This window comes from Seriola lalandi, unplaced genomic scaffold (assembly GCF_002814215.2).
Source record: "Seriola lalandi dorsalis isolate HSWRI2012SDOR001 ecotype SW California unplaced genomic scaffold, Sedor1 jcf7180002054927, whole genome shotgun sequence".
Lineage (NCBI taxonomy): Eukaryota > Metazoa > Chordata > Actinopteri > Carangiformes > Carangidae > Seriola > Seriola lalandi.
The window spans coordinates 2,030,690-2,054,470 of NW_019525479.1; the positions used below are offsets into that span (position 1 = coordinate 2,030,690).

The following is a 23,781-nucleotide window of genomic DNA, read 5'->3' on the forward strand; positions in this document are numbered from 1 at the left end:
CCCCCCCCCCCCTCTCTGTGCTGTATGTCTTTCCATTTCTCTGCCACTGAACCCGTCATTTCCACTCTCCTTATCAGCTCAGACTGGATGTACACGCTCAGGTGCGCGTTCAGTCCAAAGGGCGTATATGTCATCCCTGAGTTCCCGAGGTTTAAATCCAACTATCTGAGAATTAAAGCTACTTTTCAGGCTTTGTTCCCCTCAGTTCTCCCCACCAGTCAACAGAAGAACTACTATTAAGATATCTTGCACAATAATGTAAAAATAAACTTCTCTGTGCCTGAAGCGCGAGAACATCGGTCACATGAATTACAAGTGATTCCCTTCATCCCCCCAAATATGCAAATCATGCAGAATCCCTCTGACCACAGAAGCTGTTAAAAAAGCAGGATCCAGGTTTAAGCAATCAGTCTGAGTCAAAGGCTGAAGTCATTCATCACAGTGGTGGAGCTTGTGGGATCTTGTGTAAAGACAAGCAGTCACACGTCAAACTGTAAGCAATGGAAATGTTCTTCCTTGTTTTAACAAGGTTACACAAACACAAATAAAGCAGTAACTGCTTTTTGTTTCTATAAGGTAAGACTTGATGTCTGTCTTTATGAAAGCACTCTTCTTCTCCTCCTCCCTGCCACAGGGACTGTTACAGCGCGCTGCTTCAACACACAGTCACATGTGAGTGAATACGAGCGCGCTCGTCAATAATTCACCACCTTTCCGTTTAAATGATTAATGCTTCTACTACAGCGGCACCGGTTGGTCACGTACCTTGGGCTTGTTGAATACCACTTGTTCAGGAGTGTGCTCGGCCATCGTAGAGGTCCTGCGGCTGCCGGTGAGTCTGCTGGTGCACAGAGCGCTGAGGACTGGAGAGCCAATGCTCATCGCTGCCCGTCTGGCTATTATATGCATGGTCTCTGGGACACGCCTTTGTTCACGCAAGGGCAAAAAAAAAAAAAAAAAAAAAAAAGGTAAAAAAAAAAAACAGCACCGAGAAGTGCTGTTAGTGTACAACTAAGAGAGAGGGTGTCGAGTTACACAGAGCGGTGTGCATTAACACTACAGTAGGTAGAAGGATTACCGGCCCGGTATGGCAGCAGCTTTGCACCCATGTGATGAGAGCTTTACCTCCCGGCTAATTCATTATGTCATATGTTATATCTATGTGAAGTGCTCTTCATATAGGCTACAAACAAATAACAGTGTTTTTACATAAGGAATGTGTTGTCTCTAATTGATTTTTTTTAAAGGTCATTATCACAGGGATGTGAATATCCTGTCTTCTTATGTTTCATTCTCTCACAATCACTAATTCTCCCTTAAGCTTTGCTGTTTTGTAAAAATGCAAACTGAAAAATGAAAGTTGGATTTCTTTGAAGATTTTCTGTTTGTGTCCTGATCTGCTCCTTTAGTGACTCCACATGCTTCCTGTTTTATTCTGGTAATCACTTATCTCTTGTGTGTTTGGGCATTTTACTTCCTGTCTGTGTTTCTTCCCGCCTGTGTGATTACTTGTTATAGCCGTAAGCAGTGTCACCTGACCGCTATTCCTCTCGGCTCCCTTGTGTATTTACGTCTCCAGTCCCCTCAGTCTTTGTCAGTGTGTTAAGTTCTTTCGGTTTGGTTTGTACGTGGGTGTCTCAGCCTTTTCTCTTGTGTTTTGTCTCCTGTTCTCTTGGTGTGTATGTGGTGTTTTTGACTTCGTTGCTACCAATCCAACTGAAGACTTATGTTTTTTTGTTCTTAAGATTTGCTCGGTTCTTTGTTTTTTAGTTCCTGTGTTTCCTAGTGTCCTTCACCTGGTTTTTGGCTTTTCTTTTATCCCTGCAATTTGTTGTAACTAAAGTAACTCCCCCTCACCTACCTGCTCGCCAGTCTGCATTTGGGTCCTCCATCCTGTTTTCCATCCAGCACATTAAAAGATTTCTGAGGAGGAACTAAATTAAGTGATACTCTGCATTCAGGGATTTAACATGTGGGCCTACAACCTGCATATCTCTAACACCGAACAGAAAGAATTGGTTCGGGTGTTGATTCAAAATGGTATCGTGACCGGGGAAGATTTATGGCCAATTCTGCTTCAGACCCTGTTTTGCTCGAGCCTTCAACCTCAACACCCTGTCCAGCCATACGCTAGTCTCCCAGTCTGCTGAATCTCAGTCGACTCACCTCAGGCCTGCTCTCCTCCAGCCTGCACTCCCGCTGATTCGGCTCGGGTTCATGAGCCTGCTGCCCTCTACTCCACCATCTGTCTGATCCTGTTCCCGGGCCGACTAGCTTTCTGACCAGTTCCTGACCCCGAAGACCATAAGCAGTCCCCCTTTTTTTTGGGGAATCGCTTGGCTATTGCTCTCAGATCTCTAGGGGGTGGACTCCCTGGAAGGAAGCGTGGGTTACAGAGACATTGTTCCCTCAAGTGCCCCTGAGCCACAGCTGTCCAGCTATGCAGAGGCTTTGCTGCCCAGCAAAACGACTGACCTCCAGCCAGACCACAAATCAGACCCTGAGTAGGCTGTTCCTGCTGATGTTATGTCTGTTACCGGGTCAGGGGTCCCAGCCAACATCTTGTCTGTTCCTGAGCCTGTTCTTGGGTCGGTGGTTCTGGCCAATGACTCATCTGTCCCTCCAGTGAGGGTCCTGGCTAAGGTTCTGTCTGTTCCCGAGTCAGGGGTCTCAGCCAACATCACTTCTGTTCTCCCATTGGTGATCAGCTCCTGATTTCCTTTCAACTGTTCCTACTGACCTGCACCAGAGGACTCAACCAGCAGTTGAGTCCTCTGGTGCCGACTGTCGCTCCAGATCTCCAGTCTGTTTGCTAGCGGTCTTGCCTACGGCACCAGTCTCACATATATTGCCAGCCTTAGAGTCATCCTCCAGAGAGGCTCTGTCTGTCTGGTCATCTTCCAGCTTTTCTATCTGAGGGGAACAGCCTCCACCAACACCCTCCTGCTCGATCTCATGAGGTGACCCATCATTGTCCTGCTGGTATATAGGCTTCCAGAGAGGACTTGCCTCTGGTGTCCTGATCCAGGAAGATCTGTCTTCGCCGTTGGCCTTCAGGGAGATCCTGCCTTCAACCTTGACCTCTAATTGAGTATTTGCTTTGTCGTTAAGAAAAGAAGTGTTTGGCATAACAATGATTATGGTAATTTTTGTATTTTGTCACCTCTATCAAATATGTAAGTTGAGTTTGGTGCAAAGTGAAAGTTTAAAACTTAATACTTCTCTATATATCTGGTTTTATTTTACAGGGAAAAGGCAAATGTTGCTGTCTGTGGGACCCAAGACATGAGGAAGTAAAACCAATAAAACATGACATTGTGTTTTGATAATAATACTCATATTTATATATATATAAAAAGACTGATTCCACAGTGCTGAAATCAGTCTTAACAGCTGTTAAAGTTAGAATTTCATACTTATATGCTTAAGCTCATAAGGCTTTTATAAGCAATTTTGAGAGTTTGTTGCATGTACTGCAATCACAAGAGAAAAGAGAGAAAAAACACATCACAAGGTTAAGATTCCTCATTCAGTTTTTACTGTGATGAAGTGCAGCAGCTTTTGACCCACGAGACCAAAAATACATCAACAAATGGAAAGTGGGAAACCAGGTAATTACTATTTGGGCAAACAGCTGTTAAACGGTTAAATGCAGATTTATGGGTTTAACCTCCAATATCCTCTTGTGACCCCATCAACATTATTGCATTGTTATATGTGTGTGACTTCTACTTCCACTTCCATCAAATAGATTTCCTTTCTCTGCATGATTTCTTTCCTGCTTTGAAACACTGAGAAAACCGCTGCAGTGACTCTTTCAGTCATGTCACGTGCTTGAGCAGAGCTTTGAGATATTTTAAGCCTTTTGCAACGTCCCAATCCCTCTTCAAAGTCAAAAGTCTTTTTCTTAAATGATTGGTTTGCCCAAGTCACGAGTAAAATGTTATTGGGACATCTAGTCATATTGATGGTGCCAACTCAGTACACTTGGCAGAGTAGAATTTCACCTGTCGCGCTCAAAGCTTGAAAATCAGGTTTGAACAGCAACATGTAATAAGAAATAAAATGTCCTGGTTACTGAGGCTAGTCTCCTGCTTCTGTGGTCAGCAGATTTCACTGAACAGCTTTCCAGTGAAGAAGCACATCTGGTGCAAACTTCATCAAGACTGAACCTGAACAGAGGTTGCTTTGCCACTGGATCATGTGGTGTCTTTGTCAGTTAGCACCATCTTGTGGTTGTAGCTCACAGGACACCTGTAGTGTTTTCTCAACATGCAATGAATGCATTTGGATTCACACACAAAGTGGTAATTGAAAATAACTGCACAAACAAGTATGCACTATGTACTTGTTAGTGTTTTAGCAATCCGTCATTGGTTTTCCTAATAACATTAGCAAAGATAAGGGAGATTGTGCAATGATTGACTCTTGACATAAATCTTTGTCTTATCAGAGACCATTGGTTTCACTTGCGGTTGCGGTTTTTATTCGGGGATAACCCAAAGACTTTGTCATCATATTTGAAAAAATGGTGTGGCCAAAGTTGTTAAACTATAAATGCGTCGTTTAGAAGAAGTCTTTCCTACATTCATAAATGTGTGATATTTTATTCAAATATTGTGCAACCGGCTATTAAATTAACTCCAAATATTTTCAGTTTTTACAACTACTGAGTTTTACTGTCCACATGTTTTTGAAAAGAGAGAAAAAAACACACCACAAGGTCAAGATTCCCCATTCAGTTCATATTGTGCTGACAAGAAGAAAAAGGGGAAATGATTTAGAGACGTTAAAGGAACAGAGGAAAAAAGATATAATGTGTTGATTAGTGAGCCTTAGAGACTTTGACAGAGCCAGCCTGTTTTCAGTATTTATGCTAAGCTAAGCTAACTGTACAGACATGAGAGTGATATCAATCATAAATAATAAGCATATTTCCCCAAATTATTCTTCTCGACAGATCACTTGCTTGCAATAACGACATTGGCAGGGCAAGCTGAGTATTATTGAGTATTACAGACACCCACATGTGAGTGATGAAAATCTTATTCCAAAACCATGGCCATTAATATGCTGTCGCAACAGATGCCACTCTTCTGGGAAGACTTTCCATAACAAAGGATCCTGGCCGCAGTGACTTTTTCCCTTTCAGCCACAAGAGCGGCTCGAGCACCGGCCCTGGGTGATAAGGTCTGGATCGGAGTCAATGTTCCAGTTCGTCCTAAAAGTGTTCATTGGGGGTGAGGTTAGAGCTGTGTGCAGGGCAGTCAACTTCTCCCATGACTCAGAAAACCTTTTCTTTACGGACTTCATGTACAGGGCCTTTGTCACATTTTAAAATAGTAAAGGGACTTCCCTAAACTGTTGGAAGCACACTAAATATCTCATGAATATTATGTTGTAAATATAAATATATGCTGTAGCGTTAAATGAATAGTTCCATAATATGCTTATTAGCGTTCTTGCTAACACTTAAGTGAGAAGAGCAATGCATTTTTTACACCTGTAAGCTCAATTTGGAGGGACATCAAGCAGCCAGTTATCTTAGCTCTGCATAAAGACTGGGAACAGAGGAAGTGGCACCTCTAAAGCTCCTTAATTAACTCGCTATATCTTGTTTGTTTAATGTGTAAAATTATACATTGTGGTCTTACAGTGGGTTTTGTGTGGGACCATGAAGCGGACACCATTTTACCATTCAGAGAAAAAGCTGACGCACCTGAATGTTGTTGTACAGTTTGTTCTGCCCCGGTCCAACTATTATTTCAAGATTTCCCTTAATTGGTGTTAAAGTCCTACAACAGCTGGTTACCGAGAGTCTGAGTTACTGAGCAGGAAGTTGTGTCAGCACAGTCAAAATCTTAGTGATAGGTTCTGGAAGTGAAATTACGTACCTGGTCTTCAGGCTCAGACAACAAAGACAACTTGACAGGTGGGTCAGTCGGTGGTAACGTTAGAGGAAGACTCGTCTGCTAGAGCACACTGGCTTGTTGAAACTGTCAAAGCTGTAAAGCCTGGACATGATGACAGGAGTTCATACACTGGAGATTCTGGTCAAGGACAAAACTTTCACCAGGCCTGCGGCTCAAATCGTACCATACGACTACCTGCCCTCCTCCTGGATGACAAGGACTCTGAGCTGGTCTAATGAGAGAAACATCTGTCTGGACATAATTGGCAGCAGCTGCTAAAAAAGTAATTGTTGATTTTGGTTGTAGGTTCCCCTGCTATTAAAAATGTCTAGCAGGTGGCACTGAGACATAACCTCACAAAATCTGTACATTGAACAAACATCCATCATGTTGGTTCAGTGGTGGTTTTTCCTGCCATGCATGAAGCCCCGGTTCAGTTCCTGACCATTAAAACCCTTTTGAAAGTTAAAACGTCTTTTCATCCTCCATCATATCAAGGCAATGTGTTTATACCTGTTCTTTGATATACAGCTCCGCACTGATTTCTCAGTGGCACTGTGTTAAAATTTCCCCCCTGCCATATTTATGTTTGATTTTCAAAGACTGCATCAGGCTTTTCAACCTTTGTTATATCAGAGCAGCATACAACACATCTGTGTGATGGAGGAGGAGGAGGCTGCACTTTCAATTTTCTGTTGTGGATTTCACAAGTGCTTCGGATCTTCCCACATTCACAAATATTATTGTGTATACTATACTATACTATACTATACTATACTATACTATTCACTTATATTTTGTGCAAGTTTTGTTTCCTTAGCCTTATCCACAATATTAGGAAAAAAATCCGGTGGAGAAAATCTGAATTATTATTTATTTATTCATTTTTTGAAAGCTGGATTAATAGATTTTTTTCCACTTGGGGCCTTGTGTTGCTTATCTGCACATCAAATAAATACAGAGCGACATTAGCATTCATTCAGAGGTGTGTTTCATGCATCCGGATGAATGTAAGTCCAATATTCGCGCTCTTCTTCACTTTCTATCGGTGTCCACTAACTCCTGAGGGAAATATCTGGCTCTTTAGCCACTAAATGCTCCACTGTGTTCACCAGCTAACTGTGCCTGTCTGCTGTTTCCTGTAGAGCTGGTAGCATACAGCGGCTGTTTAGAGCTTTTTAGCTGAAAATGCTACATAGAGCTGACCCCCCCTCACATCCCTCTGTCTGCTTTGTCTGGTAATTGCAGGCCCCGCCTCTTCCACCTGCCCTGCAGTAACCCCAGCACTTCCCGACTTTCCACTCACCTGATTCCCCCACACCCCCATGCTCACCTGTTCCCCATTCCCTCCTTTGTTCCACAGTGTATATTCAAGTTGCATCCTGCACTCATGTCTATTGTGTCATCTCAGCAGTAGGTTTCCAGCCTTTTTGTACCCACCTGTTTTTAACCTGCCTGTTTATTGTTTTTGAATTCCACATTTTGCCTGGTGTTCCTGCTGGCTACCAGCCACCGGACTAGCCCTTACCTGCTCTCACCTGAACTACCCCTTTAATAAAGGTGCTGTTTAAACTTTTCTTCAGTTTTTTTCAGTTGTGCATTTGATTCCTTCTTGAGCTGTGACAAAATATAGTGTATTGTGTCTAAAAATACTGAAATCAGTCTGTGAAACACCCACCATGTGTAAGTTTAAACCGATTTCCTCTAAACTCCCTGTATAACCATCAATAAAACCCCTAAATTGAGAGGGAAAATAAATACAGAGGTGCTTGAGTGTGTTCAACATGAGCTACGGCCCTGTAAGAATCACAGCCATGACACTGCATGCATACTGAACAACCAGGTCCCTGAAACTGATACACATGGAATCACACCTGTTAAATGATCTATTATATCTGTTCTGTCACAGATGTCTCCCACAAATAGAACTTTTCACAGCAGACATTTTGACTTGTCATAGTAGAAAAAAGCAAAGGTTTCTAATAACATTAACAATTGGTCAGCTTCATTCAAGTGTCCCAGTAGGCTAACCGTTCATTTTCTCATCCTCACATCCATTACACCTGTTACTCCTGCTGTAACATGTCAAAACCAGTTACATGGATTTGTGACAAAACTGTCATGAAAGTTAATGTTTATGGGACATTTTCACTGCCTCACACAGAATCGACAGTAATTAGGTGTGAGATAACAGCATATCATGATATATTACTACTAATACAAGGTAATGGTGATAAAATAAGAATAGGGATCAGGAAATGTGAACATTTTTACTTTCCCTGTTTGGCCACTAGAGGGCTCTGATCATGTTTTTAAAAAAGTCACTGCAGATTGTGGTTTAAGAGCAAGTGCTAATTTGTCTGGCTGTTTAAACCCTCCACACTCTTACAGGAAGGAACTCCCTGGTGAGAGAAAGATCCTTAAATATAAGAGATTTAGGCAACCATAAATGCTTTTTATTGTTTTGTTTTTTTAATAATATCATGCTACTAACTTGTATTGAAGTATTTTTACTGTGGGATACTTAATACTTAAATAGAATATATGATTACTCAGCACTGGTATGTGTTTTGGAACAGACTGAGGGGAAGTGCCAATCAGTCGATGAATGAAAGATGAAGTATTTGACTCATCCTCACAAACAGAACACAGAATGTCAGTGAAAATATTTACCAGAAATTGAACCCAAACATTGTGAGAAGTTAAAAATGCATGCTTTTCAGACTGTTTCCAAATTACCACTGGGAAAGGAACAGTACATCCTGACTACTCCCACACTCTGGCAACTGTTGCTTCATGCCATCACTGAACCATTTCACCTGTAATTAAGTTACTGTTGTGTGTCCAAGAGAGTCTGTTTATCTCAGAGTTGTGGTCAGTTGTTTTTATACCCATGCGCTCTCCAAATGTTACTGGTGTTGTCTCTGGAAATTGACTGGAATAATTTTCTGTCGGTGACATATGAGGAAGTCTGTGATGCTTCCCCTGGCTCCCAGAAAGCAGATAAAACTAATCAATCATGCAAATGTGAGCTGGATTACTTTTTAAAATGAGTTTAAATGTTCCTCCAACATTCCTTTAGTAGTGTGTCTTGTGCTTTTGTTCTCAGTAGACAACATCAGATGTGTTCAGAGCTAAAAATGATGCTTTGCAGTTGGCAACACTGTAAATGCGTCTGTGATGACATTCACACGTCTCCAGCTGTCTGCATCTTTCCTTTGCCTGAAGTCAGCGACAATCTCGGCTAAAAATATTGACACTGTGTGCTAGGCTAGGAAGTGGCTTCCTTCATGAACTGAGTCCTTGTTGCATATTTATTTGTTCTGATTTATTTTTAGTAACCAAAGCTAGAAATGGATGTGTTGTTGGTTTAGGTGTGTCAGCGAATGCAGGACGCTATTTCTACACTGTGTTGCTGCAATCAGCTCTCCACAAACAACCTCCTGAACCTGAACTCGAACAAATAAAAGTGACCAGAATTGAGAAGATGATGCAAGTTATGTAAGTTATGTACAGTCGGTTACATCCAGTGTGTCAGTGGGCTTCACAGCGCCTGAGGACAATGCTAACATGCTGATGTTTGGAGGAGCTATTTGTAAGTTTCGCTTTTACTACATAGCCAGCGTTAGCATTAAAAGCTGTTTACTTACCAGTCTAGAAGAAACGTTGCAAGTCCAGCATCAAACTTCATTCCTTTACTCACCGAAAGCTGTTTCCAGTTGTGGAAAACGCAATGATGGCCAAAGGTCTTGTCAAGTGAAAATCACCACCACCCCAAGACACCACATCCGACGGCAGAGAAAACTTACAAATAGCCCCTTTAGCAGGTACAGTGTCATGATCACAATCTGTTAGCATTAGCATGCTAACATTTGCTAATTAGCACCGAACAGATGAGTGCAACTGAGGCTGATATGAATGTCATGTGTTTTGCAGGTTTTTGGTTAAGATTTGGACAAAGAAAGAAATTGACCAGATGGTGGCGCTAGATGAAAAACTCCCGAGGGGTACTTGAATGTGAGGACAGAAAAGTTTATGGGAGTCCACCCCATAGATGTCCAGATACTTTCCTCCTTAGACCCTTAAATCACACAAGGGGAAAAACTCAAAATAATAAGAAACATCAAAGTCAATAAGACACACTATCAGCGAACCATTAATGTCTGTAGCTAGATAAGATATTTCACTGCGTACGTAAGATCTTTCACCTGTTGGTGGCACCACATGAAAAGTAAGGGGCTCATCCAAGTCTGTGGGATTTACCCTCAGAGCACCAAGATTCAGTTCATCCAATAGAGATATTTCTGACCAAAGTTGTGGACTTGCTGACAGAGACATCCCTAGAGAAATTTCAGATATGGGAGAGCTTCAGAGATTCCTCCTGCATTAACATTACTGTAAATATCACCTGTCAGAAATTCCATTTCCAGTAAGCTAATTTGAAACCAAACTGATATGCGAAGCTGCACAAGTTCAGTCAGTTAGATCATTAGAGCAACATTCTTTGGGTTTTGATGGAGCATGTGATTTTGTACAGACAGTTGTTTCACCCTTTCCTGACACATCTGTCACTGCAGCTGCCGTAATGAGTGGGTGTGAATGAGTGTCTGGACGATCTGTGCTTTTTTCTTTTGTCGTTGTGGACACGGCAGTGACCTCGGCCCCGTGTACGTCAGGAGGCGACCTTTGGCCAGGACGACGTCCTTATCGTCAGCTCTAGGTGTTCCTGTGGCAACACTGTGGGATTTTCACACATCGAGCTGGAATGCCTGGAATGTAGGTGTCATTTTAGGGAAAACATTTTGGCCGTGGCCTGCGTTACCCGTGTTGGAAAACTCCTGGCTCTGTGTGTGTGTGTGTGTGTGTGTGTGTGTGTATCCTACTGTAGCTGCTTACATCTGGACCACATCTTGACACATTAATCATATAAATGCAGTAATATGTACATGCACACAGGACTTATACAATCAGACCTTGAAAAATTCTTTTTCTCCGGTATGTTTCCATTTTGTGGTTTCAGATTCTGTTCTCTACATTTTTAGACTCCTGGTGTGTGGAATTTAGGTAATTACCATATTTAGTCTCTGGCTGAATGGCTAGGTGGAATTAAATTCTGTCTCAGTTCGCTGTTTTGGATATATTTAGACTACTCACTATTTAAGATGAATATTTCATCATTTAACAGCTGTGCACCTGTGGGATTTCCTCTGCGGCTCACAAGAGTGCTTTCAGCGGAAACACCTGGACATCTTATTGGTGAAAGTACTTTTGCTGCTGGTCATTATGTTATGTAAATGTTAGGAAACTTTTCCGTCTGCTTGAACATTTACGTCTTCATCTTGTCTTTTTCCTCCCTATTAAAAGTTTTATGACTGAAAACTGCATTTCCACTTTTCGGACTCCTGCCCAGATTCATCCAAATATCTTGAATGAAAACAAGTGACTTCAACTTCATGCGCTGTGTTCTAGTGGTCGTTGAATAAATGAGAAATCTGTGCAGAAGTAATTTGGGTCTGCAGTATTCAAAGCCAAGACAGTATTATCTACAGGAAAATCTCAAACCCATGTTGCTGTTAGAGGAAAAGTATTTGAGCTGAGGTTGTGTTGAAGGAGTCATAAAGAAAGATGAGGGAGAAGCAGACAGAACAGACACGGTGCAGTTTGAACATTTGTTTTGAATGGATTAAGACAGCTCAGTCTGTGACCTCTACAGGGTGCGGTGGTGATCCACTGATGCCCGTCATTACATTACCTCTCCGAAATCCTTACTGGAACAATGAGTCAGTACAACTCAGTACATCAACATCGTGAATAGACTACAACTCACACATGCTTTCTGACTTCAGGGCTGGACCACTTGCAGGTTTTTGCTATTTGTGACTGTTCCAACAGTCATGGCTAATCGGCCTTCCTCACTGAAAGGATACCTGCAGATTTGGCAGTGCCAATGTGCCAGTGACCGGAAAACTGTCAGCGACACAGGGTGCCAAAACCTCAGACACTAATTAGCCTACCAAGTGCACTCGGAGCTGCTCTGCATGTTATGTATGTGTCAAATATTGTGCCGGGAGAAGATTAGAGTATTATTTGTGGCTGTTACAGCCCACAGTCTGTTTATTCTGAGTCACAGTCAAATCAGTCACAGCTAGTTGGTGAACCAAAACCCACAGACTGGCAGACATGAATATTGTCTGGGTTTGCTGAGGTCACAGTGTTGGGGGGTATGGAAATGTACTTTTCAGAAAAAGCACCAGCCTAAAAATGTGTAGGGCATTAGAAGGTGTTGTGGTTGTTGAAACTACAGTGGCCAAAAATTAACTGTAGAATCAAAACATATGAACAGAGTTTTTAATCTGCTTTGATTTGCAGATATATTTTTAACCAGCTGACTGTGCTCTCGATGTCAGTATTGATTTGTATGATTTTAGTTGTTCAACCATTTCAACAAAACAAGATTAAAGGTGTGTTCAGTCAGAAAGCGAAACGTATTCGACCAATTGTACATTAGCTAGCTAGCTTGCTACAGGTGAATCAACTGTGTCTATGGGAGTATGCCCATGTGTTTGTGAACTAAGAACTCGAGCGACTCCACTTGTCTTTTATTTTCCACCCATTGCCTCCATTTTTTGCTCAAGTTGAAACATTTCCAACTTGTGCAAATGGGTCTTTTCGTCAATTTGCAGAATGTTAATATGCTCACACTGACAATGCTAACCTGATGTTTCACCATCTTAGTTTAGCATGTTGGCATGCTCACATTTTCTTATTCGAACTATATACAAGCTGTAGCTGATGGACATGACATTAGTTTTGCAGGTATTTGGTCATAAACCGAAGAATTGGACAAATTAATAATTTTACCTGATGCTGCTGCTAAATGAAGAGTCACAGGATCACTAAAGTTAGTGCAGTTCATCCTGAGGAGGACATTAACGTCTGTGTCAAATAAATTAATTAAATAGCTGCAGAAGTTTTTGGGCTATTTCACTCAAAACAACAAATTTGAACCTCATGGTTGCTCTAGAGGAAAAGTCATGGGATCACAAAAGTCAGTCAGATTCATCCTCTGGGAACCATGAATGTCTGTCCACACTTTGATAACAATCCAGCGAATAGTTGTTGAGATATTTCAGTTGGAGTGGAGGCCGACAAACAGACATTGCCATCCCTCCCTATAGAGAGATGAAATTGGGAGCATTTCTTTTCTCTTTCTCTTTCACAATCAGAACTGCAGGGTTTCACATCTGTAAATATGATTTTACCACTGCATAACTTTAGCAGAGTGTCACCTCTGAGTGTCATTACAACAGTCTTAGTCTTCGCTGTATTTCATGCTGCCTGCACTAAGGTATTTCTGGGTTGTTGGACGACTTTTCTGAACATGTGTTAGACATTTTTGCTCCACAGTGACAGATTTGGTAGAGAGATTTACTTTTCTTTCAGCTCTTAGATCAATTCATTCTTTTCTAACATTTACAGGACAAATAATATTTTCATTACTTTGCCCCTGCAGTTTTTGCATTCATGAATCAACAAGGGATCCAATGGGTTCTTCCTACACCCCAGCACATACCAAAACAATATTCACCTAAAACTGAATGGGTGTCATTGTACAGGATTTGGGGAGGTTCTTCAAAAGTGTCGATTGTCAGTGAGAGTGATGCTTTACTGTTTGGGACCTCTCCAACATCTGTGTGCTCTGGAAACATGTGTTGAGCCTTCTCTGGCTCTTCTGGTTTAAGTTGGCAGACATGAATTCACTATGACTGATACTGGCTACAGTTGTTGATATTATGACTTGACTCCTTCTCACACAGTAGTTGTTCATAGAGCTAGCATAATGAAGCTGGACTATTCATACAGTTTGTCCTTCCAAATATATTTAAGAGCATACAAGACTCAGGATTTTAAGCTCAAGAGAGGCTTGAAGATTTTTCCTGATATTGAGTGGTATTTGTAATATTCAGTGGACAAAGTCCTGCATGTTATAGTGGAGCTATTGAACGTTATAATGCAATCCTTCCAGCCTCTGTCATTCTTGGAGAGCATGGAAAACACATGGAGTGGTGGCCAGGAAAGCATAGTTTTCAGAGAAAGCAGTATTTGAGGCCTTGGAGTACATCTATGCTGGCTGGCCACCTGGAGGCCACCTGCCAGGGACAGACATACTTTCCTCTTCTCTATCTTTCTGTCTGTCTCCTTCTATTTATAACTCATCAGTGGATGTCTTTACTGCCCACCCAGCTCTGTGACAAATGACTGATGTTGAAATTCAGGAATCTAGTGTTACTTTTCACTGAATTCCTTTTAGCATGAATGGCTTACTTTCTGTTTCAGTCAGCAGTCTTTCTACTGCAGTATTTAGATTCAGGCATGTTATGACAACATTCTTATCATATGCTCCGTGTACGTAACTGTGCTGTAAAATAAACTTTTTTTTTTAGTTTTTAGCCATGCTAGTCAGTCTGTCCACCACTTTGATCCTGACTTATATCAATAACTATCTGTTGAACTGCCATGAAATTTTGTACATTTATAATCCTTTTGAATGAATCCTTTTACTCCACTACATGTATCTGACAGATGCAATTCCTAGTTACTTTTTACAACATAAAATGTGATGAACTTTTATTGATTAAACTAACCAAGAGTACATAAGATAAATAGCTTCATGTCTTATATAGAAGTATAACACCCACAGGGGCCATTTTTTGCATGGAGTACTTTTACTTTTGGTTTTTTAAGTAGGCTACATTTTGCCTAACTTTGCATTTGGTATTAGGCCTACTACATTTACTTAAGTAACGGATCTGAATACTTCTTTCAAACTGTTAACTTTTTCTCCCCAGCAGTCATGACATTTGAACTTCTGGCCCAACAATATGCCTGAGTCCTCGGCCCATGTCTGGCCCATATATTTCCACAACTGGGCAGAGTCTGGCTGTTATCCTCCTGTATTGACTGATTTTCTGTGTGTGGCAGAATTGGTCCAGATGTGGAAGTACAATCATGCTGTATATGGGCCAAAGTCAGGCCATGGAACAAGGCGTGTACTGGGGCAGAAGAAGACCATGATTAATTGTACTCACTTTGGTGATTCCCTGGTCAGGTCAAAATTTAATTTGTCAAGTAGAGGCCAAATTCTTGCAAAGTTAATGTCAGCTGTACTGTACTTTTAGTGCTAATGTTAGCATGCTAACATGCTAAATTAAGATGGTGACAATGGTTACACTTACTAAACATCAACATGGTAGTATTAGTCATTGTGAACATATTAGCATGCTGACATTAGCACTTAGCTCAAAGCACTGCTGTGCCCAAGTATAAGCTCAGTCTCGTTGGGATAGTCACAGACACAACACACATGCTCTTTGGGTTAATGATAGCTGTTACACTGCATTCAGACCTGAGTCGGTCTCATTGTGAGCACTGGTGCCTCTGCTATAACTGTTCAGTAATTAGGCAGCTCACTTACAATCTGTCTAATACAGGACGTGTCTTTGTGGCCTCTGAGGAGTTTTCTTTTTTCACTGTTTCCTTCCAAGCTTCTGTTTGAATTTTCATCAGACTTCTCTTACAATAGAAGAAATCATTATGATTCAAGTTCATTCCAACCTCAGACTTGCTGCCCTCACACCATGGAAACCAGAGGGAAGAGACGGATTAAATCTCTTTTACGTCTGGCTGAAGTTGCACATTAGGGTTTCAGATGTATTTTGGGTTTTGAGATGAAAAATGAAATGGTGGAAATATCTGTTCCATATCCCTCCTTTCAAAAGATCAGCTGCTATATCTGACTGACCAGCAGCTTTTAAAAACACCAGCAAGATAAAAAATCTCATCAACTTAAATCAGAATCATCACCACAAAAGCCCTGGAGGTTGTTTGACTTGTAGACGACTTGGCTAATGTATTTTTCTCCGCTCAGCTCGTGTTAAGCTGTGTAAACTTAGAGCGCCACAAGACTGGAAAGAGAGGGAGGAGAAGGAAAAAGAGGGGAAAGAGTTGGGGGTGGAGGTGTGTGTGCGTGTGTGTCTGTGTGTATGTGTCTGGAAGTGGAAATGGGCAGCAAGGAGGAGGAATGTGAAACATTTCTGATGCTGGTCCAGTGGCTGTTTACACGGTAGTCAGCCTGTGACATCAGAGTCCAGACTTTATAAATGTCAGCAGGCGCAAGAATGAGCAGTTAGCAAACAGCTGCACTGGTCGCACCACACTGTCACACAGGTTAGAGAGACGGACCGAGCTCCATCAGCAACACCAGCCCCCATGGACCGACTGCTGTGTGACTGTGTGATCGCTGTGGCTGTGCTGCTGTGTGTGGCTACACAGGTGAGGCCTGCTCCTGCTTATTTACAGTACTAACTTTTAAGTGAGATGATTATTTGTTTCTCTGTGTATGTGTGAGAGAGAGAGAGAGAGAGAGAGAGAGAGAGAGAGTAAGCATGGGAGTTCAAACAATGAAGCTGATTTCCTATGATTTTTCTTGGCTCACTTTATTGTTAAGATTGATTAATGTTGAAATGTCGTTGAAATTTTCTGTGCAGGAAATCACTGAGGCAGATTCTCGGTGTGATCATTTATACATAAATTGTGGTGACATGTTGGAAAATGGGCAACATCTCCTTATCTGAAGAGAAAAGTGATTATAGCCAAATTATCTGTACACAAATAAGCTCGTAGACGAGCTCTGTGTTAAACCCATCACAGTTTACTAAAGCCAAGGTGACGTCTTTGCTTGTTTAGTCTGACCCACAGATAGTGCAGTTTCATTTCATGACAACATAACACAAAGAAAATCAAATACTCTCAACTGAGAAGCTGGAACGAGAGAGTTTTTTTGCTTTAAAATAAACTTTTAAATGAATCGATAATCGGTTATAGTTTCAGTCCGATAGATAAGCGAAGTCACCTTGTCAAAATCATGTTTACATAACTTTTATAACAGCAGACTGTGTGCGCAGTCAGGGGCACATTCTTATCCAGTGTGATCATGTTGTTTTGTGGTTTAAAGTTGATCTGCAGTAAGCACATAAAGCTCGGTGTTGCTGGAGTGTATGTTTGATAGTAGGAATACCTCGCTGGTGGACTGTATTTTTTTGCAGTGTCTTTGTCAGGACACCTTGAAGGGATTCTGGTTAAGTGAGACTGGGCTTGTTTAGATCTTGCCTGTGTTTTTGGCTCCATCAGACACATGTAATTGGAAACAGTGGTTTGGCCTGATGGTGTTGGATTCAATAGAACACAATAACATTTTCTTTACTCTTTCATATATAAAAATGTAGTAATGAGATTAATCATTTTAGATTATCATGATGATCGTGGTGGTGATAACACTAATATCAAAGGTTTCCTGTCCCTGCAGGTGTTGTGCCAGCTGTGTGACAGGCCCTGCCTTTGCCCCAGTCCCGCCCTGCAGTGCGCCGCAGGAGTCCCACTGGTGCTGGATGGCTGCCGGTGCTGCCAGGTGTGTGCCAGGCAGCGAGGCCAGTCCTGCACCGAGATGTTTCCCTGCGACACCCAGAGAGGTCTGCAGTGTGATTATAGCGCCAGCTTTCCCGGAGACCCTGGGGAGTGTGTCAGTGAGTGCCTTTTTCTTAACAAGCAAACAACCAGGCCCATGTCTGTTTGGGTAAGACAGAGTGGAGGACACGCAGGGAGGGGTTGATAGATCCTCAGCCAGTCTGCACGAGTGGGACAAACAGACAGTTAATGTTTAGAGTCCGCTCAGCCGAGCAGGACGGCCTGCTGGGCGACGGTGCTCTGCCAGAACTCCAAAACGTCTCAGCTTCTATTTCCAGGGCTGCTGTTGACACTTTTCCTTTAATGACTGCCCTTTGAGCATGATAGATTGCAGAGACAACACTCATGGATTGAAAAACAGACTCCTCAGTTTCTCAGTAGAGAGGCCTGTTTTCCCATAAAACTACACAACCATTGGCAGGGACAGCAGCTCCTGTGTCCTCACCTCTCGCTCTCTTTGATTTTCCTCTGCTGTGTCCCCCTGCATCCATCCACCTCCCCGCACCCGCTCTCTCTTCGCCTAAATTAATCTTTTTCGCTTCCTGGTTAAGTTTCCCACTTCAATCCAAGGTCAAGTTGTGGTCGAGAAAAGACGCCGTCTGTGCTGTGTTTCCTACAGGTCAGGAGGATCTGGGCTGTGAAGTCAACGGCATCACTTACCAGGAGGGCCAGTCGTTCCAGCCCTCCTGTGACACTTACTGCCACTGCAGGGGAGGAGGGGTGACCTGTGTCCCAGCTTGTCCCCTGACTGGACGTCTTCCCACTCCAGACTGCCCCAACCCACAACACATCCGCCTGCCGGGGAAATGCTGTAAGGAATGGGTGTGTGAAAACCTGGAGAACACAGTCATTCAGGATGCGATCACAGGTAAACTCCACAGGTGGATGGATGATTTACGTGACTGTTAAATCAGCCTTTAAAGGAAAAAACGCGTCAAACATCCTCTGATGCAAGCGTGTATTTATTTTTAAAAAGTACAGCTCTTGGTAGCAGCAGCAGTGAAATACAGTAGAAGCTTACAGAAATGTATTATGACATATTACATACATATGTCAATTATGAGGGGATATATTATTATCACATATATACATCCTCTGGATTTATGAAAATATGAATTTATAACATGTATGAAATACTCTCAGTAAAATTTGTATATGTACATATATTACAGAATTTCTATATGATGAATTTTGATATGGTATCACATGTTGTGACCATATATGTGAATGGATAGATATTTAATTTACATATGCAAGTTTATCAAAACAACATACATATACAATTCTTTATTCTTGTATATGTTTTTCTTATTAATTTCTCATTAATTTTAAACATGATCTCAGACTTTTGGACCCCAATATATATAATATCTGTATATATTGACACGCTCTGGGATGGATATACATTTATGTAACATATGTCGACAATATAAGCCTACATACATAAACATACATATTTGTATGGGCTAGGCATATGAGATTATTAAAATTTGTAGTAGATTTCCTCTATAATTTTGACATATGTTTTTATTTTATATATACACATATTTTATATATGGAAATTCAATATATGTACATATTAAATAGTTAAATTAAGAGTTTGACATTTAAGGAAATGTGCTTATTCACTTTCTTAGATGTGAATAAGGGTTAGATGACATTATTTATACAACCCTCACACCTTTACACTGCCTGTATTGATCTTATCAAACTCTCTGCAAGAAAGCAAATGAGTGTAGTTCTCAAAATGTTGAACTACTGCTTTAAATTTTATCCTGATGTCAGAGCTGGATATTTACAACATATTTTCCAGGGTCAGGGTGCTGGTGCCAGATGTATCTCCACATCGTACTGTCTGACTTCCTCAGCTTCAGTTGTTACTCACTGATGATCAGTCCATATGACAACCCAATCCTTCCTTCATCTGTATGAGCTTTGTCACTGGTGGTCATGTCTGGAAGTTTTTACTGGAGCGTTTTTGCATTAAACTGGGGCGTGTCTGGGCAGAGGAAAACTCCCAGAGTCCAAATATATCCAAGATGTCTTTGGAAAAGTCAAAACATTTTTTTTTTCCCCCAGTCACCAAGTTTCCTAGTTTCATAACAACAACTAACCGCAGCTGTGTGACAATTAAACATATGAAGCTATGTTGAGATTAAATTACTGCATTAAAAGGGGTGTGTGTCAGAGAGGGGGAGAGAGAGAGAGAGAGAGGGAGAAAGAGAAGGGGGTGTGTTAGGGAAATGAAGCCACTCTAAAAACATCTGGAATTCCAAACACTGTCTGAGTCAAACTGCATTATGAGAACAGCAAAGGAACATTTTGTTCTTGAATACAAATGCTGCCATGTCATGCCTGAAAATCAGCTGATTATTATGACTTTTACATGTTAGTTTTGGCATGAACAAAAATTTGCTTTGGATTTTAATATGAACAAAAATCCAAAGTATTGGACTGTAATGGAGATTTTTGTAAGCAAAATAAAAAAGAACAATCAGATGAGACTTTAGAGTTACTGGAAGCGATTCACTGGGGTAAGTAAGTTCAATCAGCAGTTGGAGCTGCAGCAGTGGCTGTGAATCAGTTCACAGAGGCAACTGGGACGTTATAACCCTTCATCAGCGACAAATCTCACTCAAATCTGCACATGACTTACACTTTCTGATATCATTATCTCTGATTTCCAGTTGTGAATAAACTTTAATAAATCTGCCCAGAAATCGTACAAAAAAACCTCCTTATAACTCCAGAACTTGTCTTAGAATCATCATGTCTTTAAGTTTTCTTCATAATCAAAGTAACCCAGTGATAGCTGTCTGTACATACATGGCTACACTGATGAACAGGAACTGCTAATAGCTAATTCGGCATACTTTTAATGTTGCTTTTTCCCATTTGCAGTGTTAATGCTAAGGTAAGCTAACCTGCTACTGGCTGAATGGTATCGATCTTTTCATCTAACTCTTGGCAAGAAAGCAAATAAGTGTGTTCCCCAAAATGTCAAACTACTCCTTTAAAATCAGTAATCACTTGCTAACGAGCTGGGAATCACAGCATACATGCATGCTGCAACATGAACTGCGAATGTGATTTTAATTTTGCTTCTTACTCCAGTCATTGTTTTATCTGGTTTTCCTCCAGCCATGAGAACTGACAACAGGTTGTGGCCCTCTCTCCCGAGGGATCACCCTCTAAACAAACTGGTGCCACCTGCCTCCGCCTGTATAGAGCAGAGCACCCAGTGGAGCGCCTGTTCCCAGAGCTGTGGGGCTGGGGTCTCCACAAGGGTTTCTAACCAGAATCCTTCCTGCAAGCTACAAATGGAGACTCGACTTTGTAAAGTGCGGCCTTGCCATGTGGTTCAGCCGCCGCCCAGGAAACCCACGGTGAGCTCTGCCCACAACACTACTGCTCCTTCTGCTTAGTTCTGCTGCTGTATGTTGTCAGGTTTTTCCTCACCATAAATCCCATCATGTTCTTTTTTTTTTTTAAATGAAGAAGAATTTTTAGAGATGATTATCTCAAAAATTAGATTCCAAGATATCTAAATGTACAGTGTGAGACTGTTTAATAACACACAATTACATCAACAGAATTGACTTTGACTTGACACACATTTCTTAGAGTCAGAGCTACTGGATCTAAAATAGAATCTAAAACACAACTGCAGGAATTATTGGATGATTCTGCACCTCATGATTTATGTGCAATGACAATCTTCCATGCCAATCCACAAAGAAGTGTGCATGCTGGACTTTAATGCAAGGGACCGGAGTTGGACTCCTTTCACAAACTTAAAATTAACTATTAATTATTTTATTAACCATAACCGTGACCTTAACCAAACTGTAGTTGTCATGCCCAGATATTGCAGAAAAGCCAGAACATTGACAACACATTGGACAGAAAAAAAGTAATGTAATCTGGGGGTTTCCTGCATCGTCTGGCAGCAGGGTTGTAGCTCAGATGTGGTTGTATAACTAAAGCTCTCAGTAAAGCATTGAGCCGCTGATTTGCAGGTCAAGAGATTTCATGGCGTCATGGTTAAATTTGGGTGTAAACAGTTTAATTTGTTTGAGATTTCCGGCTCACATTTGACTCAACAGTACTTGTTATCTGGTAGGACCTGCTTCAGTGAAGCGGAGCCTAATCTACATATCTAGAAGTCTTTAACCTGCAAATCATCAAATTATTGCATCCTAACTGGGTTTATCTCTTCTCACTAACCTTGTGTGTGTTTTCCCAGTGGCGACAGCAGGGGCAGTGCAAGGCCAGCTACACGTCACCAGGGCCCATTCGGCTCGTTCACCAGGGCTGCTACAGCACTCGCGCCTATAAGCTGCGGTACTGCGGACAGTGCACCGACTCTCGCTGCTGCACACCGTACCAAACCACCACTGCTGAGGTGACCTTCCGCTGCCCCTCTGGCAGACTGCTCCAGCGAGCTGTGATGATGATCCACTCGTGCGTCTGTCACAACAATTGCCCATACTCGCCGTACAGAAACCCTGCTTTCTGGGCATACAGGCCCTGATCGGCCTGTATGAGCACTGCATGAGAACAGTCAGACTGATTCAGGGGCTGGACAGTGGGAGAAACCTTATGTATCATCAGGCGGATCCACATGAGCATCCTCTAATCAATGGACCTTGAAGGAGAAAATGATCTTTGTAGATAAAAACTATGATTGAGTTGGGATGAATGTTGATCTTAACACATGGACAACCTCAGTCTGCACTTACCCATAGCTCATGTACTCTCCTGCATCTTGGGATGGTTTTTTTTTGGTCTTTTGGCCTTGGCCTCCAAGAGTCTAAATCATTTTGGCAAATCAAACTTTATTTACAGTATATAGCACTTTTTGAAACAGAAGTTAAAAAGTGCTTTACAGAGAGACAGAAGAGTCAGAGATCATATATAAAACAAGGATAAATGAGTGTATAACCCACAAAGTAAAACTTATGGGAAACAAGTGCATTTAAAGATCATTTTTAAAGATGTGCACTGATTTTCTTCTCTGAGACTTTTCCTCCCAGATATCAGAGAGTAAGACAACTCCTTCAAGCACAAAGGTGCCTGATCATGTACTGTCTCGTATATCACAAGTAAAATTTAAAAATCCTCAGAGAGACTGGAAGCCAGTGGTGAGAAACTAGAACTGGTATCATCTGTGACACAATTGATTTTGTTCCAAATTATTAAATCAAGTTGGAGTCTGATCCTTCCAATGTTCCTGAACCAACGGACTGAACCAGTTATATGTAGCCCAAAATTTATAGTAGGATAAGAAGTAATCCCAAGACTTTCTTTTTTTACTCTGGGTTAACGGGCCAATTAAATCTCAGTAATTCTGCATAATTGTATCTTGGACGAGACAAAGAATTTCTTGGAATTCAAATACATTTTTTCCACCTAAAAATAACCTAAACTATGAATTGAGGACAATTGACCATGATGAATTTGGTCATAAAAATAGTTTTAAAGACAAATTTCAATGAACGTGTTTGTTTGATAGAAATTCCACAGAATGATGAATGTTGTGTTGTTTTCTGACACGAGCAATGCAGCTTTCAACTTGTATAGTTTTGTTTGTGTGTTTGTAGTCATTGCACTTATTTCTCCATTTTCTGTTTTGCTGTAAATAATTCTGGACAGATGTTATGTATAGTGAAAAATGTCAATATTGATGATATAGGACTGATGATTTTTGTGTTTTTGATTTATATTTTTTCATTTCATTACAGTATTCACAAGTTTATGTTATGTTGTACATGCTGTAGCTTTTCATGACTTTTCCCAACATTTCACTTCATCATTCCTCCATCATCACTCCTAACGCCTTAAGGGAATTCCTTCACACACAAACATTCACTTGGACTCGAAAATGAACTGATTAGATTTTGGTGGTCAAAGGTCAAAGTCACTGTGACGTCACAGAACATGTTTTGAATGTGATATCTCAAGACAGCCTTGGGGGAATTTCTTCAGGTTTTCCACAAACATTCTCAAAGATCAACTGATTAGATTTTGGTGAGCAAAGGTCAAAGTTCAAGGTGGCTGTGACCTCATGTTCTTGTGAATATGATATATCAGGAACACCCAGAGGCAATTTATTTACATCTGGCACAAACATAAATTGGACTCTTGGATGAACTGATTAGATTTTGGTGGTCAAAGGTCAAGGTCACTGTGACCTCACAAAACCCACAAATTCATACACTAATTATGACATAATTTAACACAAATGTCTAATAGGATAAAATGATGAAGTGATGACATTTTATATCCAGATGGTCAAAGGTCAACTTCACTGTGACATCATAATGTTCTGCAAGAACACTTCTGG

The 23,781-nt window shown here is 41.2% G+C and overlaps 2 protein-coding genes across 2 annotated transcripts in view; one reads left to right on the forward strand and one right to left on the reverse strand.

Annotated features, from left to right (window-relative positions):
• ada (adenosine deaminase) overlaps positions 1-909 on the reverse strand; it is a 16,122-nt gene extending 15,213 nt beyond the window's left edge. The window contains exon 1 of the mRNA XM_023392933.2: positions 766-909. Within this exon, the coding sequence (XP_023248701.2) occupies positions 766-909 (144 nt within the window). The remainder of the gene's footprint in view (positions 1-765) is intronic.
• Positions 910-15,183: 14,274 nt separating this feature from the next.
• On the forward strand, positions 15,184-23,137 carry ccn5 (cellular communication network factor 5). The gene is made up of 5 exons (XM_023392934.2): positions 15,184-16,244; positions 17,278-17,494; positions 18,055-18,303; positions 20,577-20,821; positions 21,682-23,137. Exons 1-5 carry the CDS (start codon positions 16,182-16,184, stop codon positions 21,967-21,969), a joined length of 1,062 nt encoding a protein of 353 aa, XP_023248702.1. The 5' UTR covers positions 15,184-16,181; the 3' UTR covers positions 21,970-23,137.
• The last annotated feature ends 644 nt before the right edge of the window (positions 23,138-23,781 follow it).